Source organism: Pyrgilauda ruficollis, unplaced genomic scaffold (genome assembly GCF_017590135.1).
Source record: "Pyrgilauda ruficollis isolate IOZ18807 unplaced genomic scaffold, ASM1759013v1 scaffold39, whole genome shotgun sequence".
NCBI lineage: Eukaryota > Metazoa > Chordata > Aves > Passeriformes > Passeridae > Pyrgilauda > Pyrgilauda ruficollis.
Genome location: NW_024525378.1, coordinates 684,977 through 709,720, shown reverse-complemented (window position 1 = coordinate 709,720; position 24,744 = coordinate 684,977). Strand labels below are relative to the sequence as shown.

At 36.3% G+C, this 24,744-nt stretch overlaps 1 protein-coding gene across 2 annotated transcripts in view; it reads right to left on the bottom strand.

Annotated features, from left to right (window-relative positions):
• The window catches only part of INVS (inversin), an 80,943-nt gene that overhangs the window by 55,357 nt on the left and 842 nt on the right, over positions 1-24,744 (bottom strand). Inside the window, exons 1-2 of one of the 2 annotated variants that reach the window (XM_041476703.1) lie at positions 19,462-19,554; positions 6,972-7,084 (exon numbers count right to left, since the gene is read on the bottom strand). Coding sequence is in view for 1 of the 2 variants with exons in the window: in XM_041476702.1 (XP_041332636.1) it covers positions 19,462-19,628 (167 nt within the window). In the remaining variant the exon portion in view is untranslated. Of the gene's footprint in view, positions 1-6,971; positions 7,085-19,461; positions 19,629-24,744 lie in introns of those variants that run through there. The other variant, XM_041476702.1, reaches the window with a different exon arrangement.

Genomic DNA, 24,744 nt, shown 5'->3' with positions numbered 1-24,744 from the left:
TTTCACAAACAGAACAGCACAAAATTATTACAATTAAATTAACTGCAAAGATAAAACATCTCCTGTTCTAATACTACACCAATCGTAACACCGGCAGTGATTATACAACTATTAGATAACTATTATTGTATTTAAATATTAACAATGTTTTAAGTTTTCTTTTAAACTCTTAAATAGTATTTAAGAAAGTAGAGCTGGAATATATAACAGCATCTTGAGAACAAAAAAAACTAATTATATAATGGCTTATAGCATACATATTCACTCATGTACACTTTTCATCTGCTTTAGACCCAGATTAAGAACGGGTAATGTACATTGAAATTTAGCATACCAGGCCACTGATCTCCTTTTCCAGAGAAGCACTTTCTGTCCCAAATCAACAAATAAATAAAAAAATAAATGTAAAAATCCCAAACCAGGTTGCTATGATCTTTTAATAGTCAGATTAGATTAGTTAAGTCTTTTAAACCCAGGACTCCTTAGAAGTTGGAGTAAAGACTTAATTGTTGCTTGTGCCTGAAACACAAAAATGTCTGTGCTTTTTTAATAGTGGCACAGCAGTTTCTAAAGCCAGTAGAAACTTATACCTTGACAAATACTAAATCATATTGTACACACAGACACTTATGGAGGTAAAATATGTACAACATGAAAGTGTTTCAGATTTTGCCTTAAAAACCCAAGCAGAACAGATCAGCCACTTGGCACTGCATTAACACACTTTGCCAACAGATTAGCACAGATGCTAAAGCCAAAGTTGAGAACAGTTCTTTGTTGTCAGATGCTTTCAAGAAGCAGTGGAAGTCAAAAAACTTGAACTCCTTAATTGCTGGCTAAGCCTTTGAAAGACAAATACATCCATGAGGTTTCTCTTTAAAACAAAAATGGCAACTGAATTTAACCTGCTTAACTTCACAGAGTAGAAACTGCTCTTTGATCTACTCCATCTTACAGAAGATAATCTTACTGTATACACAAACATGCTCACTCTCTCTCCAGTGAGGAGGTGCTGAAGAGAGGATGCTTTACCTTACAAACAAACTTTGCATAAAATAGACAAATTTTCAAACCCCAAATATTTTAATAACCTTGGAAAGGGGCTGTGCACATGGTTTCTTTAGAGGTTGTTTCATCTTTTAGTGTCTCTTTGAGAAGAGGCACATTCTAAGAATGTCAGAAACCACTTGGAATCATGTGGACTTCTGTCACCAACACCTACCAGTTTCAGTAGCTTTTCAGGAAACAAACTAAGCACTTTAGAAAAACAGAATCTGTTCTATCATACTTCTAATTTGATATCTATAGGAACAGACTACTGTTCCAAAAGTAACTGAAATCCATACACCAAAAGGAGTACTTTGATATGCTTATATTATCAGCTACTTGGCAGAAATCTCACAAGAATTCTTCAGAAGAAAAACTACTAAGAGAGGCTAGCAAGTAGATGTATGAATTTAATTGCAAATAAGCATTACTTGGATTTATAAATTAGCACTTGTGTTTTGAAATCTTACCTATGCACGAAATACTAGAGCTTCTTGTTTTCTAATACACTGAAAATGAATTCATATTGCCTGGTTACAACAGCTATAAGCCCTGTAAAAGCTATGCTTTACTGTATATGACTGCGCCATTCTTACACTCCTCGAATAAATCTTTTTTTAAACAGCTCCTGAAAAAAAAAACAAAGTCAACATAGCTACTTAACACCCCAGTTTCTAGTTAAAATTAGTAAAGTTACCATCAAAATATCAGGCTCTCTGGTTATCACTAACTAAGGGTTAACTCTTTGATTAACAAAGTAACTGAAAAATAAAAGTAAGAGAAAATCTTCAGGATTATTGCTTCAAACATAACCCTTAGCAGCCATCCATTGGACTACAGCTTGAAAAAAAAAATCTTCAAACTCTTTATTACCTCTGGATGATAAGGATGATGCCTTCTATCTAACAAACCACTGGTGGATTTAAATATGTAATGCTCTGCTAGCCCCTTCAAGTCAACCATGACAAACACATCACTGATTTTTGACATTGGGTTTAATCTCAAGAAGTACCCTTTCAGCAGCTTTGTTAGCAGCATTCTAGACTCAAAAGTAAAACACTCAACTGGAGAAAATCTCTCAGACAGCTGAACAGAAACCTTGTTTACCAGGTTTCAAGCTGAACGTGTTCATCTGTCTGGCAAAGCATCCTAGGCAATACATCAGCGGAGAACATCAGCACGACTTGAGGCCAGTTCTGACTATCAGACATTTTGACTGAAAGCAAGGCAGTGTCTCAACTACAAGCAATTCTCCCTAAAGCCTCTTGCAAGATTGGCTTAACTCTCTTGGTTTCCATAGGAATAGACAGAACTACCAACTGGCACACAGTTAAAGAACACAATAGAGAAGACAACGGAGCAGTGCTGTAAAAGCCAAGGTAAAACTGTTTCCCAGCATAGGCTGAAAGAAAATAGGTGTTTGTATCTTACAGCCTTTGACCTCGTTTATCCATGGCCCGTACATGTTGCTCCTTTGTAGTGTTCTCAGCTCTTCAGCAATAAATGTTACGGTCCACCTATAGAAATTAGTGGCTTTCATGTAAAAAACACTTCAAGGATGAAAATGCAATTAGCATTCTCATTTCCAGTTGATCTCTTCCACTGTTACTGAACTTGTTTTCCTGTAGTGTTCTTTTGAAGTCGCTCAGGCAGAAGTACCCACAACGCACAATCTCTGGGGATTTACGACAAAGCCTGAGACGCATCATCCATATTTACAGGATCACTGCTCACCCCTCCACAAGGAATCAAACACTAAGCTTTCAAAACATACTTTATTTCAAAAAATAGTGATTTGAAAGATTTTTCAGAAAGTACTGACTCCCTCCTTCCCAAAAATACAAGTACTAGAAAATAGTTACTACATTCATTTTCTTCATCTTAATGGTTTTGAGTTGAATTGTCTTGAAGTAAGAGCACTGCAAGAAAACTAAGCAAATATATCCCTGAAACAGATGTATGCCTTTAAAAAAATCTAATAAATATGTTACAAATCACAGTATAATCCACTACAGAATTCTACCTGAAAACAAGTCTAAATAACAGACATTAGTCCAGTCCAAGTCTTTTTATCCTACCTTTGTGCAGTGCTATTTCATCCTGGAAGCAAACTAATTGCCATTACTACTAAGCATCACTCTGACTAGTACTGCGCCACTACTGCCTTGTACTTCTTAATTGCACCCCTCTAAGTGCATGTCATGTCCTTACAGACTGCTGGAAGCAAAAAAGCTTGCAAAGTGAAAGCGCTGCATATATGTTCATTTTTGAGCACAGCTTCACAGATTTTTTTTGTGATTATCTTAGCTGCTGTTTTATCTGCAAATAAATGCACGCCTTTTATATGATTTAAATATATTTCAAACATATTAAGTCCTATAACAAACCACTATGTGAGATAATTGCAAATCTACCTATCAAATTCTATTGGACAAGAAAAGGTCTCCAGCCACAGCGAAACCTCCAGAACTATTACAGAAGTAGACAGACAATCCATATTGAAAACAACCAGCAATAAAGGTAGGTTTACTCTTAATTTAAATAATTATTCAGACACTTCAGGCTGCTTTTACATATGGCATAATTTTATAGTTTCTATAGATACTGCAGTGATGTTTGATATTTAAAATGAAGCCATAATCTATTTACAGAACTGGTAAATAAATCAAAGCCTTCACAATCTACTCAAACTGCAACCTAGTAGTAATAAAAGTACTAGATTTATTTCTCTTTGTTCAGACTAGAGGCAGATAAAATAACAGCTCAAGGTTGGTGTTGCAAAGCCTTCCCAAATCCACACCATATTAACAATGTTGAAAAACACATCCTTTGTGCATATCTCTATCTCTGTTTAAATGTTCCCATCATAAGGCTGAACACACAGAGATTATATTCATAACATAAATCAGTTAATATTTCAGCAAAAATTATTCCTCATTAATAAAAACTGGTAGCATTCTTTCTTAATCCTTCATTAATAAAAAAAAAGTGTAACAAAAGACTGCTCCAAATCGCTCTACAAAGAGACAAGAAAATTTAGAATCTTAATAGACAAGTTAAATTAATTTTGTATTTTATGAAATGCTGACATTAACTGTTGCTTTTCAGGCAGCAACAGAATTTGCTTATGCAGTTCATACATATCAATTTTGACTTAAGTGTGATTCACTTAATTCTCTTTAATCAACAATTTAACCAACTGTTTACAGACAAAGAGAGAGACAAATGAAAGATTAGTGCTCCTGGAGTTTGTGGCTGGCCATAAGATCAGAATTTATTTTTTCAAATAGCTCCTATAGCAGTAGGCTTGCATGCTGAAGACATCCTATCTAGTATCCTATTGATTCAAATGACAAGCCTGAGCATCAGATTAAGGATGTGTCAGACACCTGATAGAAGATTCCTGGAGATTTCAGCAGAAAGGTGTCCTGTTTCAAAATGATCTATTGCTGGTACTTCATGTATTGAAGGGTATATGGGTACATTTATCACAAAACTAATTCACCTGAAGTTACAATAACATTTATAATCAGTGAAAACAAATATCTTCCCTTTTTTAACTGCAGAATAGCTGGGAAAAGACATCTTATTCCAACAGAAATCATCCTACAGTTCACAAAATGGGACTAAACCAAACTGATGAGCTAATAATAGTGGAAGTTCTGTTTTAATTTGTCAGTGCCAAATCTGGACACAAACAAGTAAGTGGTTTCTCAGTCCCAACAACAATATTTCTTCTCATAACCATTAAAGATCACTCATGGGGTCAAGCTGCAGAGGGGCAATTAATGCAAGAATGATGTTTTAGAAAGGACACCCAGACAGGGAAATGTCTTTGTCTGCAAAGGTACTTTTTAAGGTACAGACTTGGCAGCAGACATCAATGTCCTGGGAGAAGAGCTGGACGAGTCTCTTGAGCACCGAAGGATGCCACATTGCTAAACACGCTCAAGGAACAACAGTAAGTGAAACAAAATGAGTTCTATTCAGATCTGAAGTGTAACACTCCAAGTACTGCAAGAACCATGCTTAAAAAGAAAATAGCATTTTTAAGATGCAACCATTATCTTCAAGATCAAATGATAGAGAAATTTTCACCTGTCCTTTGAACAAAGCAAAATGAGAGAGAGGAGGCAGCAGTTTGACAATAGTATGTAGGAGACAACCAGCAGTTGAAACCAGCATAATTAAGGCAACTTAAAAGAGCCAAACATCAAGCAATATGGAACGATGTTCTTACAGAAAAAGCACTGCTCATGCCTGAACAAATCACTTGTCTTTGCTGGGCATATTTATATCATTTTCAGTTCTAGTTGGTCTTTGCAATAAAACCTCTGAATTGAAGTTATGCACTGATAACTTTTCAGACATAAGTACTCATTTAAGATGTTTTTTAAGACAGGATCGTTTACCTACTCACTCTTGGTAACTGAGAATCTTCAAAAATTAAAACAAATTATTTTATTTGTATAGTAACCTGAAAAATTATTGTTATGGAAGAGGACTCAGCAAAGATCAGAAAAAGTAACAATAGGTGAGTCCAGAAGCTGTTCCAAATTTTACTCACAAAAGTATGCACTGAACTCAATAGATGAAAATAAAGTAATTCTACCAGCTGGCTGCACAGATATTTAAGATATCATTCCATATGCTATGCAGAATTAGTTCCTTTTCACTGGGAAACACAACACAAGCAGAGTTCCTCAATGTTCTGCCACCATGGTTTGCACTTAAACCATATTTGCAAAATCTTTTAGAAAATCACTGCAGTTGGAGGCATTTCTTTTCTGATTACTTTAATGAAATTTCATATTCAAATTTCAAGTGCTTGAGAGCAAGACTGCTCAACAGAGACACAAGGATGGTAATACAATGCATATTCTGGGCCTGACAATATCCTCCCTGGATTATTTCAAGCACAGAAAGCATGGTAGCAAAATATATAAACCCAAGTGGAGGAAAGAAGGAGAGTTACCAGAGCAAGAAGTGAAACAGAGATGCAGAGAAGTAAAACTACATCAAGTTTGAAAATGGGAGAGAGTGGTTTGTACAATGAAAATAAAATCAATTTTGTTAATGAAAATAGCTGTGATATTGCTGGAGCAAAAGAGAAAGAAAACATCACCCATAAGTGATGTCTGAGCTGGCGAAACCACAGATGACTGCCATTGCAAGGAAGTTGTCTGGGAAAAAATACTGGGTAAGGATTTTCAAGTGGTAAAATTCTAGAAATTAAGATACTGAATTATGACACTCTTTTTATCACAATGGATAAAACAAAAGATGGCACTTTGCAAAATGAAAAAAAATCAGGGAAATTGATATATTTTCAATAAGGTAAATATATAACTTAAAAAATAAATAAATAGGTCTGGGCTTGCTCATTTTACCACAGTGTGTCTACACTGCAGACAACCACACAGTGCAGAAATGCTGGGTCAGCTTCATGGATATTATGGATACTGAAGCCAACCAGACCACAGCAGCACAATACTTCTCCTGTAGCTCAGCAACCTTCAGCACACCTCAAGCTGTGAGACTAGGCTATGATGTCACTTCTTCATCTGTCCATCCTGTAGCTCACACCAGAAGGTTAAATGTGCTTAAATCAGGTTAGTCAGACTCAAAAATAAATATCAAGATCATATAATCCAAGTTGGGGAAGCAATGAAACAAAGCAGAGAAAGATGTCATGAGAACTGGATGAAAATAAATGACAGAGGAACAGTACCTGTCAGACAAGCAATTGCAAACCCAAAAGTTATTCAACACACATGAATTCAGGCTCTCACACAAAGATGGGTGTTTGAGAGCATGGCAGTTAATCCCAAAGGGCTAAAAACCCCCATGATTCCTGACACATAACACCACTGAAATGTGATAACAGACAATCCATTCAAGACTTCTGTCTCTGGAATACTTACACTATTGTACTAATCTATGAAGATAAACCTGAGATGAAGGATGGGTTTGCCAGTATTTACAGCAGACCACCAGTAAAAACGATGTTGCAAGTCCAGATGACCATCAATAAGTGCTGCAGGGGAGAGAGGGGAGCAGCAGGGGAATCAATCCAAATTGAAACACTGATAGTAAAACCACTACTTCAGAATAAATGACCAAACACATAAGAAAAAAATCTGCAAGTTTTGAAATACCTAAAAGTCCATTAAAAAAAAAGAAAAATATAAAATTGTCATTTGTTAAATTAGCTGATGGAAAATAAAGAGTTTAATAAAGCTGTCTAAAAATCTTGCTATTTCCAGATCCATTACAGAGATAACTATGGCCAAGTGCTGCAGATCTCAAGGGAAATGTGTTACTCAGAGAAGGGGAATACTGGCATGGTTACAGTTAAGACTTGCTTACAAGAAAGTGGCAGAATAAGACGACAAGTAAAGAAACCACAATTTCAGTAATTTTATAAGCAAATCCTTCATTAAAATGTAGTCCTATTATTTATTCTGGTAAAGTAGATATTAGTACATCTGAGACATTAAATTACATGTTCTACTAGCATAATGGGGTCTTTCATTGGATTTAGCTTATTTAGAACAACAGAAATCTTTCTCCAAGAAACAGGCAGAAAGCAAAGATCAAAAACAACAATAAGAAAATGCAGACAAAATTCAGCTGATGATTTTGAAGTCCAGTGCAGGACTGGATTGTAATAATTACTTGAGTTACTTTGAAACAACTACTTATATCTCAAAAAATACACTGGCATCAATATATCTTTACAACAAAGTACTAAAGTATTTAATTTCCTTATAGCTTCTATTAAGTGATTCCTTCCATTGATAGATATTTTATTCCCCCATGTCATAATCTTTTGCATTTATATTCCCTATTTGAGTAGTTAACTGGCTTTTCTGAAGACATAAAACCAGCCTAATCTGGTATAACGCTGCCAAATCTGTTTCACACAAATTGTGCCTGTCTCAGAGAGAGCGAGAGAGCGCACACCACACATCCTCATTAACTAGAAAGATATGTAATTAAACAAGAAAGGGTTAAAGTGTGTGTTAGCCTATTCTACTTTTCTATCTGTTACTTTTTAAAAAGCTTTCATATGTCTTCTTCCTTGTTTCTGAAAGCTAACCATTCCTTCTTCCTTTCAGGAAAGCTGACATTTGACAGCTTAACATAGCTGACAGGGTTACCCAACAGCTCACCCTCCCTATTCTCAATCCAATTAGACCTCTAATCCTCCAGATGAAAGGCCCAACTACTCACGTTCCTCATGACAACGACAGCTATTGATTATTTGTCACTACAGCTAACACCTTCTCTGTCGAGGCCACTCTGACAGAAGCAAACCTACCAAATTAGACAGCACTTTATCTGCCCTGGAGGCCAAATGGCACAACAAGTAAAGGCTAATAAATGGTATAAAAATGAACAAATCATAACATTATGACAGGTTGATCGTTGCCAGCAGCTTCACAGCTCAAGCTTGATGCTCTGTTAGACCTGTTCCTTCTCTTTTCTCTTCCACTCCTGCACCAACTTTGACTGAATTAAAGGCCAGAACAATTAAGGCATTTGACCAGCAAAGATAAGCTAGGATAGAAGTATCATCAAGGGACACGAATGTCAATAGCAGACTACCGTTTGTCAATAAAAACATTCCAGAGATGCAAATGCTCATGACTCTGCTCTCCACTAGGCTGTACTGACTCCCTTCGTACAGGGCTCTTCCAAAGCCCAGGCAGACACTCCGGGAAAATTAACCCCAGAAAACCAAGCTTTGAGCTGGGAAACATTGAGGCAAGGATCTGCACCACTGAAAAAGGAATCCCAATATTGTGCTAGATGACACAGAGATGTTACAGTCTTTATTCCATTTAATATCTATACTTTTTTTTTCCTTTGTAGAAGAGTGATAGAAACCAGGACTACATAATTTGAATTTATCATTATAAATTTGCTACAATTGTTTTTTCTAGGACAATATGCAGTATCTAGTGACACAGGACCTCACAAGTCACACCACTCTGAGGCATATTTAAGCCATTTATTATTCTCAGGGTGGTACTATCCAAAACCAGTGAGATCAGAGGCACAGTCCCTAAACTGAGGCTGTTAGCTACAGCAAACAATAAAAGAGAACATTAAAAAACCCCAAAATAAAACACCACAACCACAGGAATATTGTTAAGATCAGGCAACCAAAAGAATAATGCAAGTAAAAATACACAAGTTATTTAAACAGTTAAAAAGCAATTGATACTGCCCTGTCAAAATTAATTAACTGATTCCTCAACTATGCTAAAAGGAGTATGTTTTTCAGCAAGGGATTCCTATGCTTCTGAAAGTACTTAATAACAGAAAAATATTATTAAATCAAATTACATGAAAACTTAAAGTTTTAGTTAAAGACATAAAACATGAATATCTGCTATTCTACTTTAACTGAGGAATATGTTCTAGCTCAAAATACAGGTTGCAAAGATAAAGGAAACTACTAAGCAAGTGCAACACAATATTAATTTAAGAAATCTAAACACTGTGAAAAGATCTATTCAGTAAAAAAAAATCAAAATACGTAGTATTTTATTGTTTTAACTTTTTAGGCTTACAGACTATTTCTGGGGATGAACATGTATTTATTAATCGTTTCAACCAGACACAGATGATTTAACACTTTACTTGTGGGCAGTACAATACAAAGTATAAATATTTAAATAATGGCAAATGGATCCTTTATGACTATTGCCTGAAGAAAACTTGAACCTACAGGACATTTGGGTAAGTTGGCTCTCACAAAGCTCAAACAAACCTATAAATAAAATTTGAAACAGTATGAAACATTTCTACGAATAAATTTTAATTATTACTATTTCACTCCAAAATGTACTCCAAATATAACAAATCACTATAGAGAGGAGACAAATATTGTCATTTTCAAATACCATAGAGTAATGTTCAGTAGATACCTTTTTACTTACATTTTACACATTTGGAATAGCCTTCTGCCCTTTCCAAAAGGAAACCAGCTCAGAATTCCTAATGCTGAGCCCCACAGAAGCACCTGTGTGTAGGAGACCTACAGAGGTGCCACTGGCCTGGCCCAACCCTCCACCCCAGCAAAGACTGAGCAAACTTTCCAAACTGTCACTCATGTACAGGCACTTATGCCCATGCTGGTGACAGTGAGCTCACAGTGTTCTCAGAAGCTGTTCAGGTTTTCCATGATCAAAAACTCCTTTATTGTTTATGTTACAAACCTCCTACTTATCCCAGGCTATAGTCACAGCTATGGTTTGCTCTTTTTTAGCAGACTCTCATTCTTTTTAACACATACCTTGATGAAGGGAAATGGAACACATATTCTCCCAATTTGCCTTTATTTAAAAAAAAAAATCCACAACAATGCTCTGCTAGAGGACTAGGTGGTGCTAAATAGTGAAGAAAAATTATTGTTCTTAACACCTAATCTTAGCAAAATCTGTCAATGTCTTCAAGATTTAGACTGACTAGCCCAGTGAGCTGTCTACCTGTTATCACTTGTGATTTTCTGCTGCAAGCCTCATTTATATTTGGTTTATGATCACAGTTCTTGATAAGTGAGAATCTTTTCCACTATTTCAAGTCAGAATCAGAAATGGTACACCATTGTGTTTTTCAAGCTGTGTTCCAGATGTGCCTCCTTGAGAATCTTACTGAACATCTCTTACACAGAGCAAGAATGAATCCACACACCTTCCCAAAAACCGTAGATGTATTTATTCTTTCTTCTGTGTTTAGATTATGTTTACAACCTCACAATTAAAATAAAATTCTTCAAACTATGGATACTACAATGATGGCTGCCAGTCCACAACTGCCCCAGGCAACTGGAGACCAACACTTCAAATACATGTCAAAGGGAACACACTACACTCAGTGCATCCCTTTCCATGCAAATATTCTCTACTACTGGGTAGATTATTAGGGTAAATACTCCACACATGCTTCTACTGCAAACCCTCTCCTTAAACATTCTCCATCCTCCTTCAGCTTTTAGTTCTACTATTCTAAATGGGGGGAAGTACTATTTTGCTATTCCAACTGGAAGTAGATAGAACCATTCTGACTACAGCAGGAGAGCAAATCTCTTATATTTATAGAATAATTCATTTTAGCATCTCAGACAGCTTTATTTGTTTTCTTTCACCAGCCAATCCTAAATACAGACAGTAACAGGTGCTGTTTTTTGGTTAGCCATGCTATAACTCCTTTGATGAGTAAAATGCCTGCTGGAAAGTAGCTATAGTCAGGGAGGTAGCCACAAATTGCAAGCAATACTTTCAAACATGTTTTACCAGAGTAAGTTAGTTTAGTAACCAATAATTTAAAAATCAACTCTACAAGTTCCACTGACTATAGACATTCATACCATATTTATCAGTGAAGTTTGTATATAAACCAAGTTTGATCTTACAGTTAGTCTGAAATTCTGATCTTGAACTGCAAGTCAAAAGAATACTTTGGCACGTAAATTTTTGCATAACCTTGTTGTAAAATATGGTTTCATGCTAACACAAAACCAGTGAGAAATCAGATTCAGATGTCTTACTATCTGCTGTGCGTAGAACAGTATTTTCACAATTTTATCTTCTGCAGAGAAAAGAATTGGCTGGATTTTAACCCACATTTTGACAGTAGAGACAGACAATTGTTGGATACCATATGATTATAGCAGCTTAACACTTAATAATGGAATGGAGGAAACAATAATGTGCATGTTCTTGCCTTGTTACAAGACAAGACAAAGTGTTCAAGCTGAAAATGCATTGCCTGAATATATGAGAATACCATATCAGTCTTGCAAAGTACTGCCCAAATTTAAATCTGAATCAAGACACAGCAGAGGCAAATGGAAGTATTAATGAAATCTAAAGAACAGTCAAAAGCAGAATTAGGAAATGCATACAAGATCCTGAAAGAGAGTCACAGCAGCAATTTATCACTCACAGAAAAACACCAATTTCAAAAGGTTTCCCATCCTTCCTGAACTCAAATAGGATGCTAAAATTCTTACCTATGGTTTTGAGAATATTTTTTGTTACATCAGTGTTCATTTAGGAAACTCCAGCCTTGCAAAGTCTCTGTTCTTTTGTTAATTCTCAGCAGTGACAGCACAACTTTCTTGGGGAGTGTACTGGGAATCAGATCTCTGTAACAATGTGAGTTTTATCTTCTTAAATTTTTCTTGTAGATTTTTTTAACTATTTCAATAGTGCTTGCAGCACAGATCAATAGCAGTATCAACCAATAGCAAAATTAATTTTGGGATATGGGGCCTTGTGTTAAATAGGCAGAAAATGAATTGTTCTTTTGTAGAGTTCATTTTCTGTCAATTCACTGCCCAGTGAGCAGTTCTATGGCTGCGAGAAGGGCTCAGGGGAAGGCTGTGGATGGTACCAACCCCTTGGTAGCTAGGACAGCTTATCTGTAGTAAAACACACACACAAACCACACACAAGGAACTACTCTGCCTTCCACCCTTGAGCAACTTCAGGCTACATTCACTAGAGAGAACTCATTGTTCAGGAAACTAAAGAAAACATTTGTATCTTGGTTATTGTCTGTGGCTTAATTAATCACAAAGGAAACTACAGTCCCACATGCTAAAAAAAAATCACGTCTTCTGGTAGGTAGGCAAACAGTCCTGTTTCACATCCTGGTGTGTTCAGATTTCTCACATTTAATCAAATTGTATGTTCACAGGAAAATACCACAGAATTAATGTAAAGCTCATTTATATTTCAGGAACCTACAAGCATAGAATTAATATTACTCATTATGAGCTCTCAGTTAAGGGGGAAAATCATAAAAGGTTATTGGCCTGAGGAAAACAAGGACATGAACTGGCCACCATTGTCTCTGACACGATCATTTATTTTCATTACACAGATTGGGAAAGAAAGTTAGAAGCTCATGTGCTCTTTTATGCAGATCAAATAAAGCCTTATGAAAGATCTGAGAGACTACAGCTCCAGGAAATACATCTAGGAAAAGGTAATGTGAGAAACAAGTATAAACTGGCTCCCAGGCAAGTTAATTCAAGGGTTTTTAATACAAACACCTTTTATTTGCTCAAGAAAAGGAAAAAAAAATTCTCTTTTTGCAGCTCTTGGACTAACCTGACTGTACTCACTAGATAAGACTTGGGAATAAACTTTAATAAAATAAGTGAACTAAAGACTACCTTGTGTTTCCAGTTTTCTACCATGTCTAATGCTTACCATAGGCTATCTTTTTTTTACCTTACTTTTACTGTTACTGCTGAGTATAGAGGAACAACTATTTTTTCTAGTTTAAGAAAAATCAAAGACCATTCAAATATATCCTCCTACTTTACAGAGAATTCCTAACTGCATCCTGGATGTACTGTTATTTATCAACAACCATGTCAGCAAATAAATAATGTAAGCTACACAACATTTAACGCTACTGAAGTCACATTTTCTCTCTGAGGTTGTATTAATCTTCCTGAAGCCAAAATTAATATCTTCCTGGCATTTAAGCATCCTGATAGATTATTTGAAGTGCATATTATTAGAAACCAACAAAAGATACTGAATTTTTTCTTCCATCCCTATGAATAGAAAAGGCTGTTCCTAAACTATTTGGAAAGATTCAGATAGATTACTCCTCAAAAGAAACAGATTTCTAGTAAGTGACATCCCCTGTGAGAAATTTTGAAAGAGGAAGGTCTCCTTTCCCTGCCCCCGCCTTAAATTAAACTGGAATTACTTACCAAAAGTTAAATGACAAAACATATACAGGTATTTTGGGCATGCAGAAACATTTCTATCCACAAGTATCACATGTGGGTGTTTCAAAAAGTTGCAATTTAACACCAGAAGCAAATTGCTACAAACGCAAAATGCCTGCAACTGGAAATGAATGCCTGATGTTAAACTGTAATCCCAGTACTCAAATCTGCATAGCATGTTTATTTCACAATAATCTAAGTTCTACAAGCTAAATAATCTGTACCCATATAGTACTACAGTTCCTCAGTGCAAAATCACTGACAAATTATGCTAATGATTCTACTTCCATTGCAATCAGTCACAGTTTCAGTTCCCAGTAAATTACATCCGTGCTCAGGAAGTTACAACTACCCTCTGAAACTCCCATGGCAATCTTTGCAGGTGCACTCCTGCAATAATTTGTATCATTTTCTGGTGGGTTTGTATTTTTATGGGTTTTTTTGTTTGACTGCTTTTAATTTAAATTTTAAGAAGTTAATGACTTGACCTGCCCCTTTTTCTTATTTTTTAAAGGGGTGTGCTCTCTTTCAAAATTGCTTGTGAGACCTGTCCAATTGAAAAGAGAGACCAAAGGAGTGGAACACAAAATCCAAAAGGAAAAACACCAAATAACTTAATTTACATGGTCTTCTGCCTACAAAGACTAAATCATCTCCATCATAAGGCTGATAAAAGAAAGACAGATCCTATGAAAGATCATGTCAAGGACAATTAGAAAACAAGTTCCTAAAAATTTATGCCTTGGGTGAGATTAATTTGTCACAATTACAATATTGACAATACAAAAACCCACATCAGACAGATACCTAAATAAAAGAATCAGCTAGTCAGTGTGCCCTAGAGTACTCATGTCACTTTAGAGTGAATGACTGTACCCTCAAGTGCATTACTTTTAAGTAATCTACATGACTAGCTCATATGTAGATGTCTGCAATGTAAATTTTTAGTTTCATGATATTATTCTCAGCCCATCATCTCACATTGCATTGTACTATAGAACTTTCCATTGAGAGAAGATATACTTATTCCATTTAAGCACACAGAGAGTTAAACTCTCTTTATTCAAGTTAAAAATCTTTTTCAGACCAACAAATGTATAAAACTTAAAAGCTGTAATACAAAGGATGTCCATCACTAAACAGAGGATTAACCATTAAGAAAATAATTATTAGCATGAAGTACCCACTCATCAAAGGTTATCATATCAATATATAACCAGAGCTGTTTTTCAAAAAGCATTAGTGTTTCTAATAGTACAGCCAAAATTTCTGTCCTTACATTATGAATTTCAGGAACTTTCTGCAAAGAAAGGTGTCAGAATGCTTAGTCTTAGAAAGGTGACAAGGTAGTAAGTGAATATCCAAAGCCTTACCCTCTTGCAAATAGTCCAGAATGTCACGAATGAAGTCTGAGACAGAGAGATTATAAGAATCTTTTGTTGAGACGAGAACAGATGTTGAGATGAGAACCTGACAGCTTTTCACCTAACTATTGATTTGTCACTGGACATGGTCCAGTGACAAAAACCATGTGAATGAAGCATGGCAAGACCAGGATGACACAGCAACTCTGAGTCCTGAGACATGAGTTTCCTCATTAACTGGTAAATACGGCCTGGTTATTAAAACAGCACTAGACAGAGGCACCAAAATCATTAGATCACTTCTCACCTGTGTTGAAACTCTTGGAACAGAAAGAACGTGTAAAGGCACTGGCTAGTCTGCCTAGGTATGCTATCAGAAATAGTTTTGGTAGAGACTGTGAACTGCTGTTATAGCAAGTGCAAAAATTTTCGTACTACTTATTGACACCCAAATCAAAATAGAGCTATTTTGATAAACCATGGCTCTGAAAGATGTCTTCTAGGACATTTGTGAAACAAATCAAAGGCACTTGGAGGGCATCAGAATATTGGGAGGAGATCAACTACACAAGTGCAAGTAACAAAATAACTACTCCAGAAGGATTTAGAGGCGCCATTAGGAACAGAAAAAGGATTAAGGAACTAATGTGAAACTATCACATCAGATAATGTTTTATAAGACCATATGGATAGTGTCAAAATCTTCACCTATAATTTCAGAAGAACTCTGTACTAGCAACAAACGAGAATCTGCATTTTGAACACTAGATGTGATTGCTGGCATTTTGAAGGACTGGAAGAAATGCTTTCACAGAATGAACTCCTTACGTAACAGTAATGACAAACATGATGGAAGCACAGGCTATCTCCTATTCTGCAGATAGTAGCTGGAAGCATAAAACTTGCAGAGAGGTGGATGTTAAGGATTACATGTAACGTAGAGCTGATACGTACATATGTGTACGCATACACACATTCACCCAGTACAAACAGGTTTGCGCACAGTTGAGCCGAAAGCTAATTTTGCTAGTTTTAATGGCATGATGTGTTACAGTTGTTCATTTAAGTCCTATCCAACCAGAAATACATCCTAGAGAAGAAAAGCAACTGATGTCCTGATCCATTTAACTTAATTCTGATGATTTATGACTGAATTCAGGTCAATGCCACATTTCTGAATATTTGTTCAATTATAGGGATTTAAAAACCCACAAGCAATTTTACTAAGACTGGAAGACATGAACTAGCAGTTCTTTTACAGTGAAATCTCCAGACAGAAAAATGGGGACAGTTTCACCTCATCCTGCAGAGAACAAAAACAATTGTTTTTATGAAAACCAGGATCACTAATGGGAGAGACACCATCTTGAATCCAAACACACAAATGAAGACATTCAGCTCTTTTCAGTCCACGACAGCTAAATCATTGCTTCCATTTGGCATCAGAAGAGCATTTTATTACAAACTCTTTTCCTCTGAGACAGTTCTGAGGTTCCCAAAGAAAGGCAGCAGAGACCATTTTTTGTGAAATCAGCTGCAAGACTGTTTCAGAGGAACAAGTGCAAAGAGACACGTAAAGGCAGCCTGTAGAATGATGACCTAAGGCGTCTCAAATATCCTGGCAACAAACCCTAGCCCTCAGAATGTCTGTCTGCTGTGATCTGATGAGCAAAAAAAATAGAAAAGCCCTTCAAAGAGACAGCAAATAACAGCAAAAGTAATCCTGGTACTTAGAGAGGAAGGTTCTGACTCAGGAAACCTTACTTAATTTTACCTGCATCTGCTTTAGTTAGCATCAGTGTAGAAAGGTGTCTTTTCTTTCCTACCTCTTCACTGGTTGCATGTAAAGGTCTGTAACTTAGCTTCTCTCTCCAAAGAAAAGGAAAACTAGGATGCAACACAAGTACAATTTAGGAATCTGAATCTCCAAGTGCTGCCCTTCTAAATAGCTTGTACCTGTGACTACCAATTAATGGTGATTTATAAAGTCATGTGAATCTAGTTTTGCTAAAGCACAGGACAGCTACTTGCTCACAAGCTTGAGCACAACAAAAACCATACAGTGGCCCTGGTAAATATGTATATTCATGATTAACCAACAAGGACAAAACAACTTTGGAAATGGGTGATCTCACAGCATGTTTCTTTTTCTATCTGAAAGTCAGCTGTACTGAGAAATTTTACTTTTGGAGAAAAAAAATTGGAATATAAACCAAAAGTATCAGCAAGAGATGAGCAGAATGCAAAGCATTATTTAAATAGCCAAAACTGCATGAAACATTAAGTTGTTTTGAATTTTAATTTTACGTATTTTTCAGAAGACACTCACAACAGAAATGAAGATCTAAAAAAGTTAATATGGAAAGACCACAGACAAAATTTCACACACATGAAATGTTAATTTCATAAGCTGACATCAATAGCAAGTAACTGCTCAGAAGACACAGAAGGGAATTTTAGAGGACAGCTAAATGAGGCAAATAAAAAGCAGTTGCAAGGGCTGTTTCCTGACCCTTTTTGCTATGGAGTGCATCACATCTATCTAGTACCTTACACAGTAAGTGTGGGACTACATAAAATCTACTGCTACAATCTTTATCTCATGCTGTTTTACCTTCCTTTTAATCTGCCCTGTCAACTGAAAATCCATCTAAGATGGTCCAAGTACCCCATGTTACAATCTGCACTTTCAGGATTGAAGCAAGGCGTAAGGAAATGGAGTGCACATGCAGTTAGAGGATATTGCACCAAGGCAAAATCTCTCTTGCCTTGAATTGCTGCAATACAAATATCCACAATATGAACATTCAGACAAAGATTTAGACAAGAATTTATATTGTTTTAATATGCTGAAATGTATTTTTAAAATCTGGGGAAAACACATTTTTTAAAATTAAGATTTTAATATGTTTAAAATGTTCACGTATCTATCACACCATAAAATCTGAATGTCTGTATGAATACCAGGCAAGTAAAGTATGTTACAGCAATTTTTTTAATCTCTGACATTGCTGGTTTTATGAAACACCTATCTTTGAAACAACAACATTCAAGTAACCTGGCTGGTCCCTTAGAAATACAAAATTAATCCTGGAAACAAGGTTATGATGATGACTGAATTATTTTCATCAGAGTGTAATGGTATGTAAGCAAGCAGATGAATTAGCCTATTTCAAGTCAACTAAAACCTACAACACTTTATTTCCCTGCAAGGGATGCAGTAGCACAGACCACACAGTCCCTATGGACTCCTATGCAAATGTACCTGGAGAATATCACCTTGTTATACTCTGCCCAAAATGGTTTTCTATTTAACTGCTCCTTACTGAATACCATGACTATACTATAGCTGCCTTTACGTAAACCTAATTAAAATAAAATTATATAAAAATGCAGATTGTATTAAAACATCTGAAAAATGTGAACAATTACAAACAGGTGACAAGATATATATGGAAATGGTTTGCTATGAAAATCATGGCTGGTGCTCTAACTGGTACCAAAAGACAGTAGCACAGACAAAAAACTGCTAATTTTTGAGTAGTTGTGGTTTTAAACATACTATAAAAACTTAAATAGTAAATAAAAGGTTGTTTCAGTTTGAATTTCGAATCTTCTCTGTGGAGTCTTTTTCACAGTTTATGAGCTCAAATGTTTTGGTTAGCAGCCAAAGCCACTCCCTCCTTTTTTTTCCCCCCCATCAGCAGCCTGCTTAGTCTTCTGTGGAGAGACTGGATACTTCCTCCAGGCCTAACCACACTCAAAATTTCTTGCAGCTCTGAAGTTATACTTTCAATTGCCTTTCATTTTATTGTTGAAGACTTCCTTTAGCACTTCTTCAGTGGGACAATGTAACTGCACAGTACAATAGACTGAGACTGTAGAAGGAGAAACAGACAGTAATGAACTGATGGCATCCCCCTGCACCACTGGCTGCAGCTTAAGGTAGAGAATTCAGGAGTTAAGTTAAGCCCAGGAAGAAGGGTGTGGGGAAGGTGCTTTTAAGGTTTGGGTTTATTTCTCATTATGCTACTCTGATTTGCCTGATAATAAATTAAACCAATTTCCCCAAATCGAGTCAGTTTTGCCCATGACAGGAGCTGGTAAGGGATCTCTCCCTGCCCTTATCTCAGCCCATGAGCCTTTTGTTCTATTTTCTCTTTCCTGTCCAGCTGAGGAGTGATAGAGGAGCTTCAGTGGGTGCCTGTGTCCAGCCAGCATCAGCCCACCTCACAGCTGTGGAGAAAGACCTAACTTTAACTCACACACTTATACAGTAATTACCTTTTGTGCAGCAAGATGGAGAGCAGTCCTTCGGCTGCGATCAGCTCTGTTAACATCAGCTCCAGCCTTCAGCAATGCCTCTGCACAGTCCAGCCTGTCAGCCAGCACACAGTACATAAGGGGAGTTCTTCCAAACTGGTCCTCTTTATCTTTCAGCTCAGAGTTTCCTGAAAAAAAACAAAACAAAGCACCCACTTAAACCAGTAAAGTATATCAGTATCTTGCTAAAAGCAGTACTTTTTAACTAAAAAGTCATCTTATTATAATAGGAACAGTAGGTATCTCATTATAATATGACTGGGCTAAACAAAAAATTGAGTACATGATAAACTCAAAGGCATTACATCTTGTCCTACTTTTAGTGACAGTTATTTCAAAATACATTTGCAGAAAAAAAGTACATTCAGAAAACATTAGTTCCATGAATACACCTCCCACCAGTAATATTCTGCAGTGGCATAACTACAAATAATTTTCAAATAGTTACATGGATCTCGGCTGCACAGATTAGTTTAAAAAATATCAACAGCACAGAAGCCAAACAGACCTCCTGAAACCTGTAAACACTGTAGCTAAAATAAACTTTGAAGCCTACTCACAGTAATGTTTATTTTAAAAGCATAAACATCAATATTACATCAATACCATTATTTACTTCAGGGTGCCTTACAATACGGAAACTACTAAAATACTTCTCAAACTTTATTGAATTGATAAGGTTAGTAAGGCAGTAATCTCAGACCCTATTAAAAAAAAAAAGTCAAAACTCTATTCTTATTCACAGTCCAAAAAACCCTCCAAAGAAAGCAGTTTCACTACAAAGTTTTGTATTTCCATGATGTCACCACATAAAGGCAAGCACCTTTAATTTCATGGGTATCAACTACCCCACACATCCAGATTATCCAGATCTCCAACGGAGAAGCATTGTTTACAATTACCCAAGGAACATTGAATTTTACAGGCAAGGTAGGCTTGCTTTTTAATTATTTCTTTGTCTGCATGACTGTTGATGCCTCAAAAGCACTCCAGCAGAGGCATGCTGCTTCTTTACAGAGTCTTTGCTCTCCCCCAGCATATTATACTTATCTACATATCCAGTAATTTTATTCTTAATTATAATTTCTATTGATTCACCCAAAAGAAGAATCAAGGAGATTAAATATGAATCAAGGGGAATATCAAGAATTAAAATTCATTCCCTACCAATCAAGCCACTTACAAAAAACACTGTCAAGTAGGATATTGCCAGTTAGAGAAATCATTCACTCACTCAGTACATTTTTTAGTTCCTTTAAAACTATAGAGTACCATGTCAATCACATGATTCACTCTATAACACTTTTTTTTTTTTTGCCTTGAAAGTGTGATTTGCATTGAGAAAAGTCTTTTTGCTCTGCAAAAGAAGTTTAAGAACATTTTCAAACTCCTCTGGGATGCAGATATAGAAAAGCTTTTTTTATTCTTCACCTGTGGCCTTGTCTTCTCTGACTGTCACTTCACCTTGACAACCCACCGGTTTTATGACTAATCTTGATGTCACTAGTTTACTAAAAACCAAAACAACAAACCCCAAAAAATCCCACAAGAAGTCTTCTACTGGCCTACATCTAGCTTTCTCAGGAACAGGATGATTTCTGAACACCTTTCTGCATTTTAATACTCACCTTCACACTGCTGTTTAGCCTACTCCTCTGCATACACTGTGATCCCAAGCATCATTTAACATGTCACTGTTTCCAATCACTGTTCCAACTCATTAGAGAACCAGATTCTCTAATTAACTATGTACATTCAGGTGCTCTTCCAGTATCAGTTCAACATGGTCACTTAGACATCACTAAACCACATTTCACTGCTGAGTTTTAACATAACCTCAACAGTGCCTTAAATTGCTTGAAGCTGATGGGACTTGAACAAATATATTACGACAAATACATAAACATTCATTTCTCCCAATAAGACACAAGCACATGGGCTTATGCTGAGATAACATTGGTTCTTAAATCAGCAGTGTCTTTTTTTTTCAAATTCCAGTTTCCCTTCTGTTACAGAAGGTTGGAGGATATATATATATATATATATATATATATATATATATATAAATAAAGATTTAGAGACTAATGACAAGCAAAAACAGCCTAAAGCTCAAATGCAACATAACTAAGTAGAGGAACAGATATCTATGTTCATTTTCAGTTCCCAAAAAGTGATGTAGCTGATGACAAGGAGTTTCCATGACTGCATACAGTCTGAGGGAAAAATGAGCAAGAGCTTCAAAACTTGATGCCAGTAATTTGCCTAATGCTCCTGCACTGCTTTTGAAGGTAAAGAAACTATCTTCAGCTAGCAGTAGGTTTTCTCCTGTTGTTTACCAGAGCTCTGTAAGGCCCTTAGAATGGTTAAAATCCTGTGAGCAGTTCCCAAAAAGGGTGTCTGCAGTCAGGCTAGGAGACAGGACAAGGGCTAGGAGCTACTATATCACCATCAGGTGCTAAGCGGAGATTAAGCTGATGAAAGTCACTAGCCACAACACCTTGTGAACTTCACAGCTGCAGCAAATTACCACTTTCTGCAATCAAGAAAGCACAGGTAGCCTTCAAAACATTCTCATTTAAGTACATAGCGTACCTAAAATGTGCTTTGGCAAAAATAAATTCTCTTCATCTACCTGCCTAATAAAGAAATTTTTTAGATCCCTTCACTTTTAAAATAAAAGTCCTCAGCCCACCAGAATATGCATTCCATAAGCTTATTGCCAACAGAGGCCATGATCACAACAGAATCCAGGGCCCAAGTCCAAAATGCAGCTCTCATAGCTGTACTTCATCACTTCCTCACACTCTATGCAAGCAGTCATATCAGACTCTTAACAATGCTAGGCATTTTTAAAACCAGAAAAGGAGAAAGGGAGAATTCACACCCTCCTGCTGCCCTAATTATTAAAAGACAGACCATTCATTTCTTGTCACTTGCAAGAACCTTGCCTGTTGCAATATCTGAGATTTATTCTACCTCCCACAATGTAGAACGGGCAAAAGAAAAGTAGAGAGGAGGATCAAACAATAGCACACAACTGCATATTTGTAACCCATAGTTTAGTTAGAATTTACAATGAAACATCACATCAGAGATTTAGAAGCATCTGGATGCAAGCAATGCATGATAAGGGTTTTAGAATGAGGAGCTGGACTAAACAGACACTTCAGTCTAATGACTATTGTAATCATTATTATGTTCTTATAAACAGTTAAAACAATTAGATGCCTCTTCCCAAAGTATAAAATGGAAAATGATCCTCCAAATACAAAATTAACTTTTGTTCACTTTTTCCCTAGGATCAAAATAATACAGATGGATTTTAACACTGAAGAACTGTTAACTAAAGACATGTTCAGTGTTGTGTAAAACATAGGAAAAAAATATTTTGAGAATTCCCCAAAGCCCAAGAACATACAATTGTAAAACAACAGGATACAGTACAGGACAACTCATGCAATGCAAACAATTAGCACATTTCTGTTAGAACACTGGTTATACAGTTAACACTTGGCATGTACTTTGTGGTATTTAACCCACATGCATTTTAGAAACTCCTGCATTTAAGCATTAGCAGCAGTTAACACACAGAGATACTTTGTTCCAAAGCCCCCTTTCTCTAAATAAATTTTCTACCTACCTTTGATTCCTTAAGTGCCTCTTTCTGGCACAGGGTGTCAAAAGGAACACATTAAACAGAACACACTGTATTATTTCAAACACCTGTTCCTTTAAAATTCATCCATACTCTAATTATATGCAAATAAAGCATCTATGTTTGTATACAGCCACACACACCCCACCAACCTAGAGATGGCAGAAGGAAAAATCACCAAAGAGGTTTGAGGGGCTGCTCCAACAGACTGTTTGACCAGCCTCCATGCCCCTCCTATGTTAATAGCTGAACAGGGAAAGCATGAAGAGGAAAGTAATAATGAATTTAGGGGCTAAAATGTCCTCCTTGAAAGGAAGAGAAAGTCAGGACTTTCCATTGATGCATGCTCCACTAGCTACATATTCAAGATGCAGAGCTTGGCTGTATTAGAAAAGTGTTGTTCAGCAATCCAGCTCACAGAACGCTGGAGTGCTGTCCTGAATTAGCTGCTGCTGCTGTGTGCAGTCATGAAACTCAGTGAAAAGCACCAATTGCTCAACTTGCTTCTGGCATCAAATTATACTTTAAAGAGTGACTGGTAAACAGCTAAAAATATTACTCTAATGCATTCTTCTTCTGCTAGGCAATACATGAAGTCTTGGATTGTTTTGGTTTTTTTTTTTCTTTTTGGTCCAGTTCTAGAAAAAGTAAGGTCTGTGTCATATCCTGTCAAAACACGGCAAAGCAGAAAAGCCAAATTTTGCTAGTACAGCAAATGCTACAAGGATTGTGCAGTTTTCTCTCCCATGCAAATGTAAAACAGCATTTTTATCTTGTTGCTGCATGATCATCGTTGAAAGAAGTGCAAACTCCTTATCTGGTTCTAATGACTGTTCTGTGGTATATTTGACAAGGTGTACCAGCAACAAGAAATAATATTTCCTTCCTGTTTCCAAAAATATCTTTTGGCGCTGAGATTAACGAAAACACACTAAAGTCAGCAAAAACTCTTTGTTGCTTCTTTAGAATTTGAAAGCCCACATTTTTTCACCTCCAAATGCAAGCAGAAGGGTTTTTTAGAAACTCGGGTATTTAAAGCTACTTTGTAGTTGAATCTCACAGATTTCTAGAAGCATCTCCATATCATCTGCTGTTTATAAAATGTTTTTAAAAAGAGCAAACAGATAGCATTGAATGCAAACAGTATCTGTTTCAACCATAATATAACAAACTAAAGTAGAAGGCCCAACAAAAAATAACTGTTTCAACAAGTGCAGCTTCTATAAAGTCAGGTTCCTCAAATGTGTTCCTGTTGGAGTCAAATCAGTTCTAGTTATGTTTTGAGAAAATTAGATACACCTTGTAAAGAAGAGCCCCTTACTACTTTCTGTACAGCTTGGACAATACATCCACACAGGTCTCCACCTTGCCTTCAACACAGGTCAGCAGAAGATACATAAAGAAACTTGACTGCTGGTTTCATGCTGTTAACATTAAATCCTTCACACACATTAAAAGTGAGAATAAGTGGCATAAATACAGACTGTGCTTCTTACTATTTCACAGTTCTTCAACCCTTGCTAAAGGAATAAGATTTTCAAAAAAAACACTGAGCAAATAGAGCTTCTTCAGTATCACCTGGAATTGCA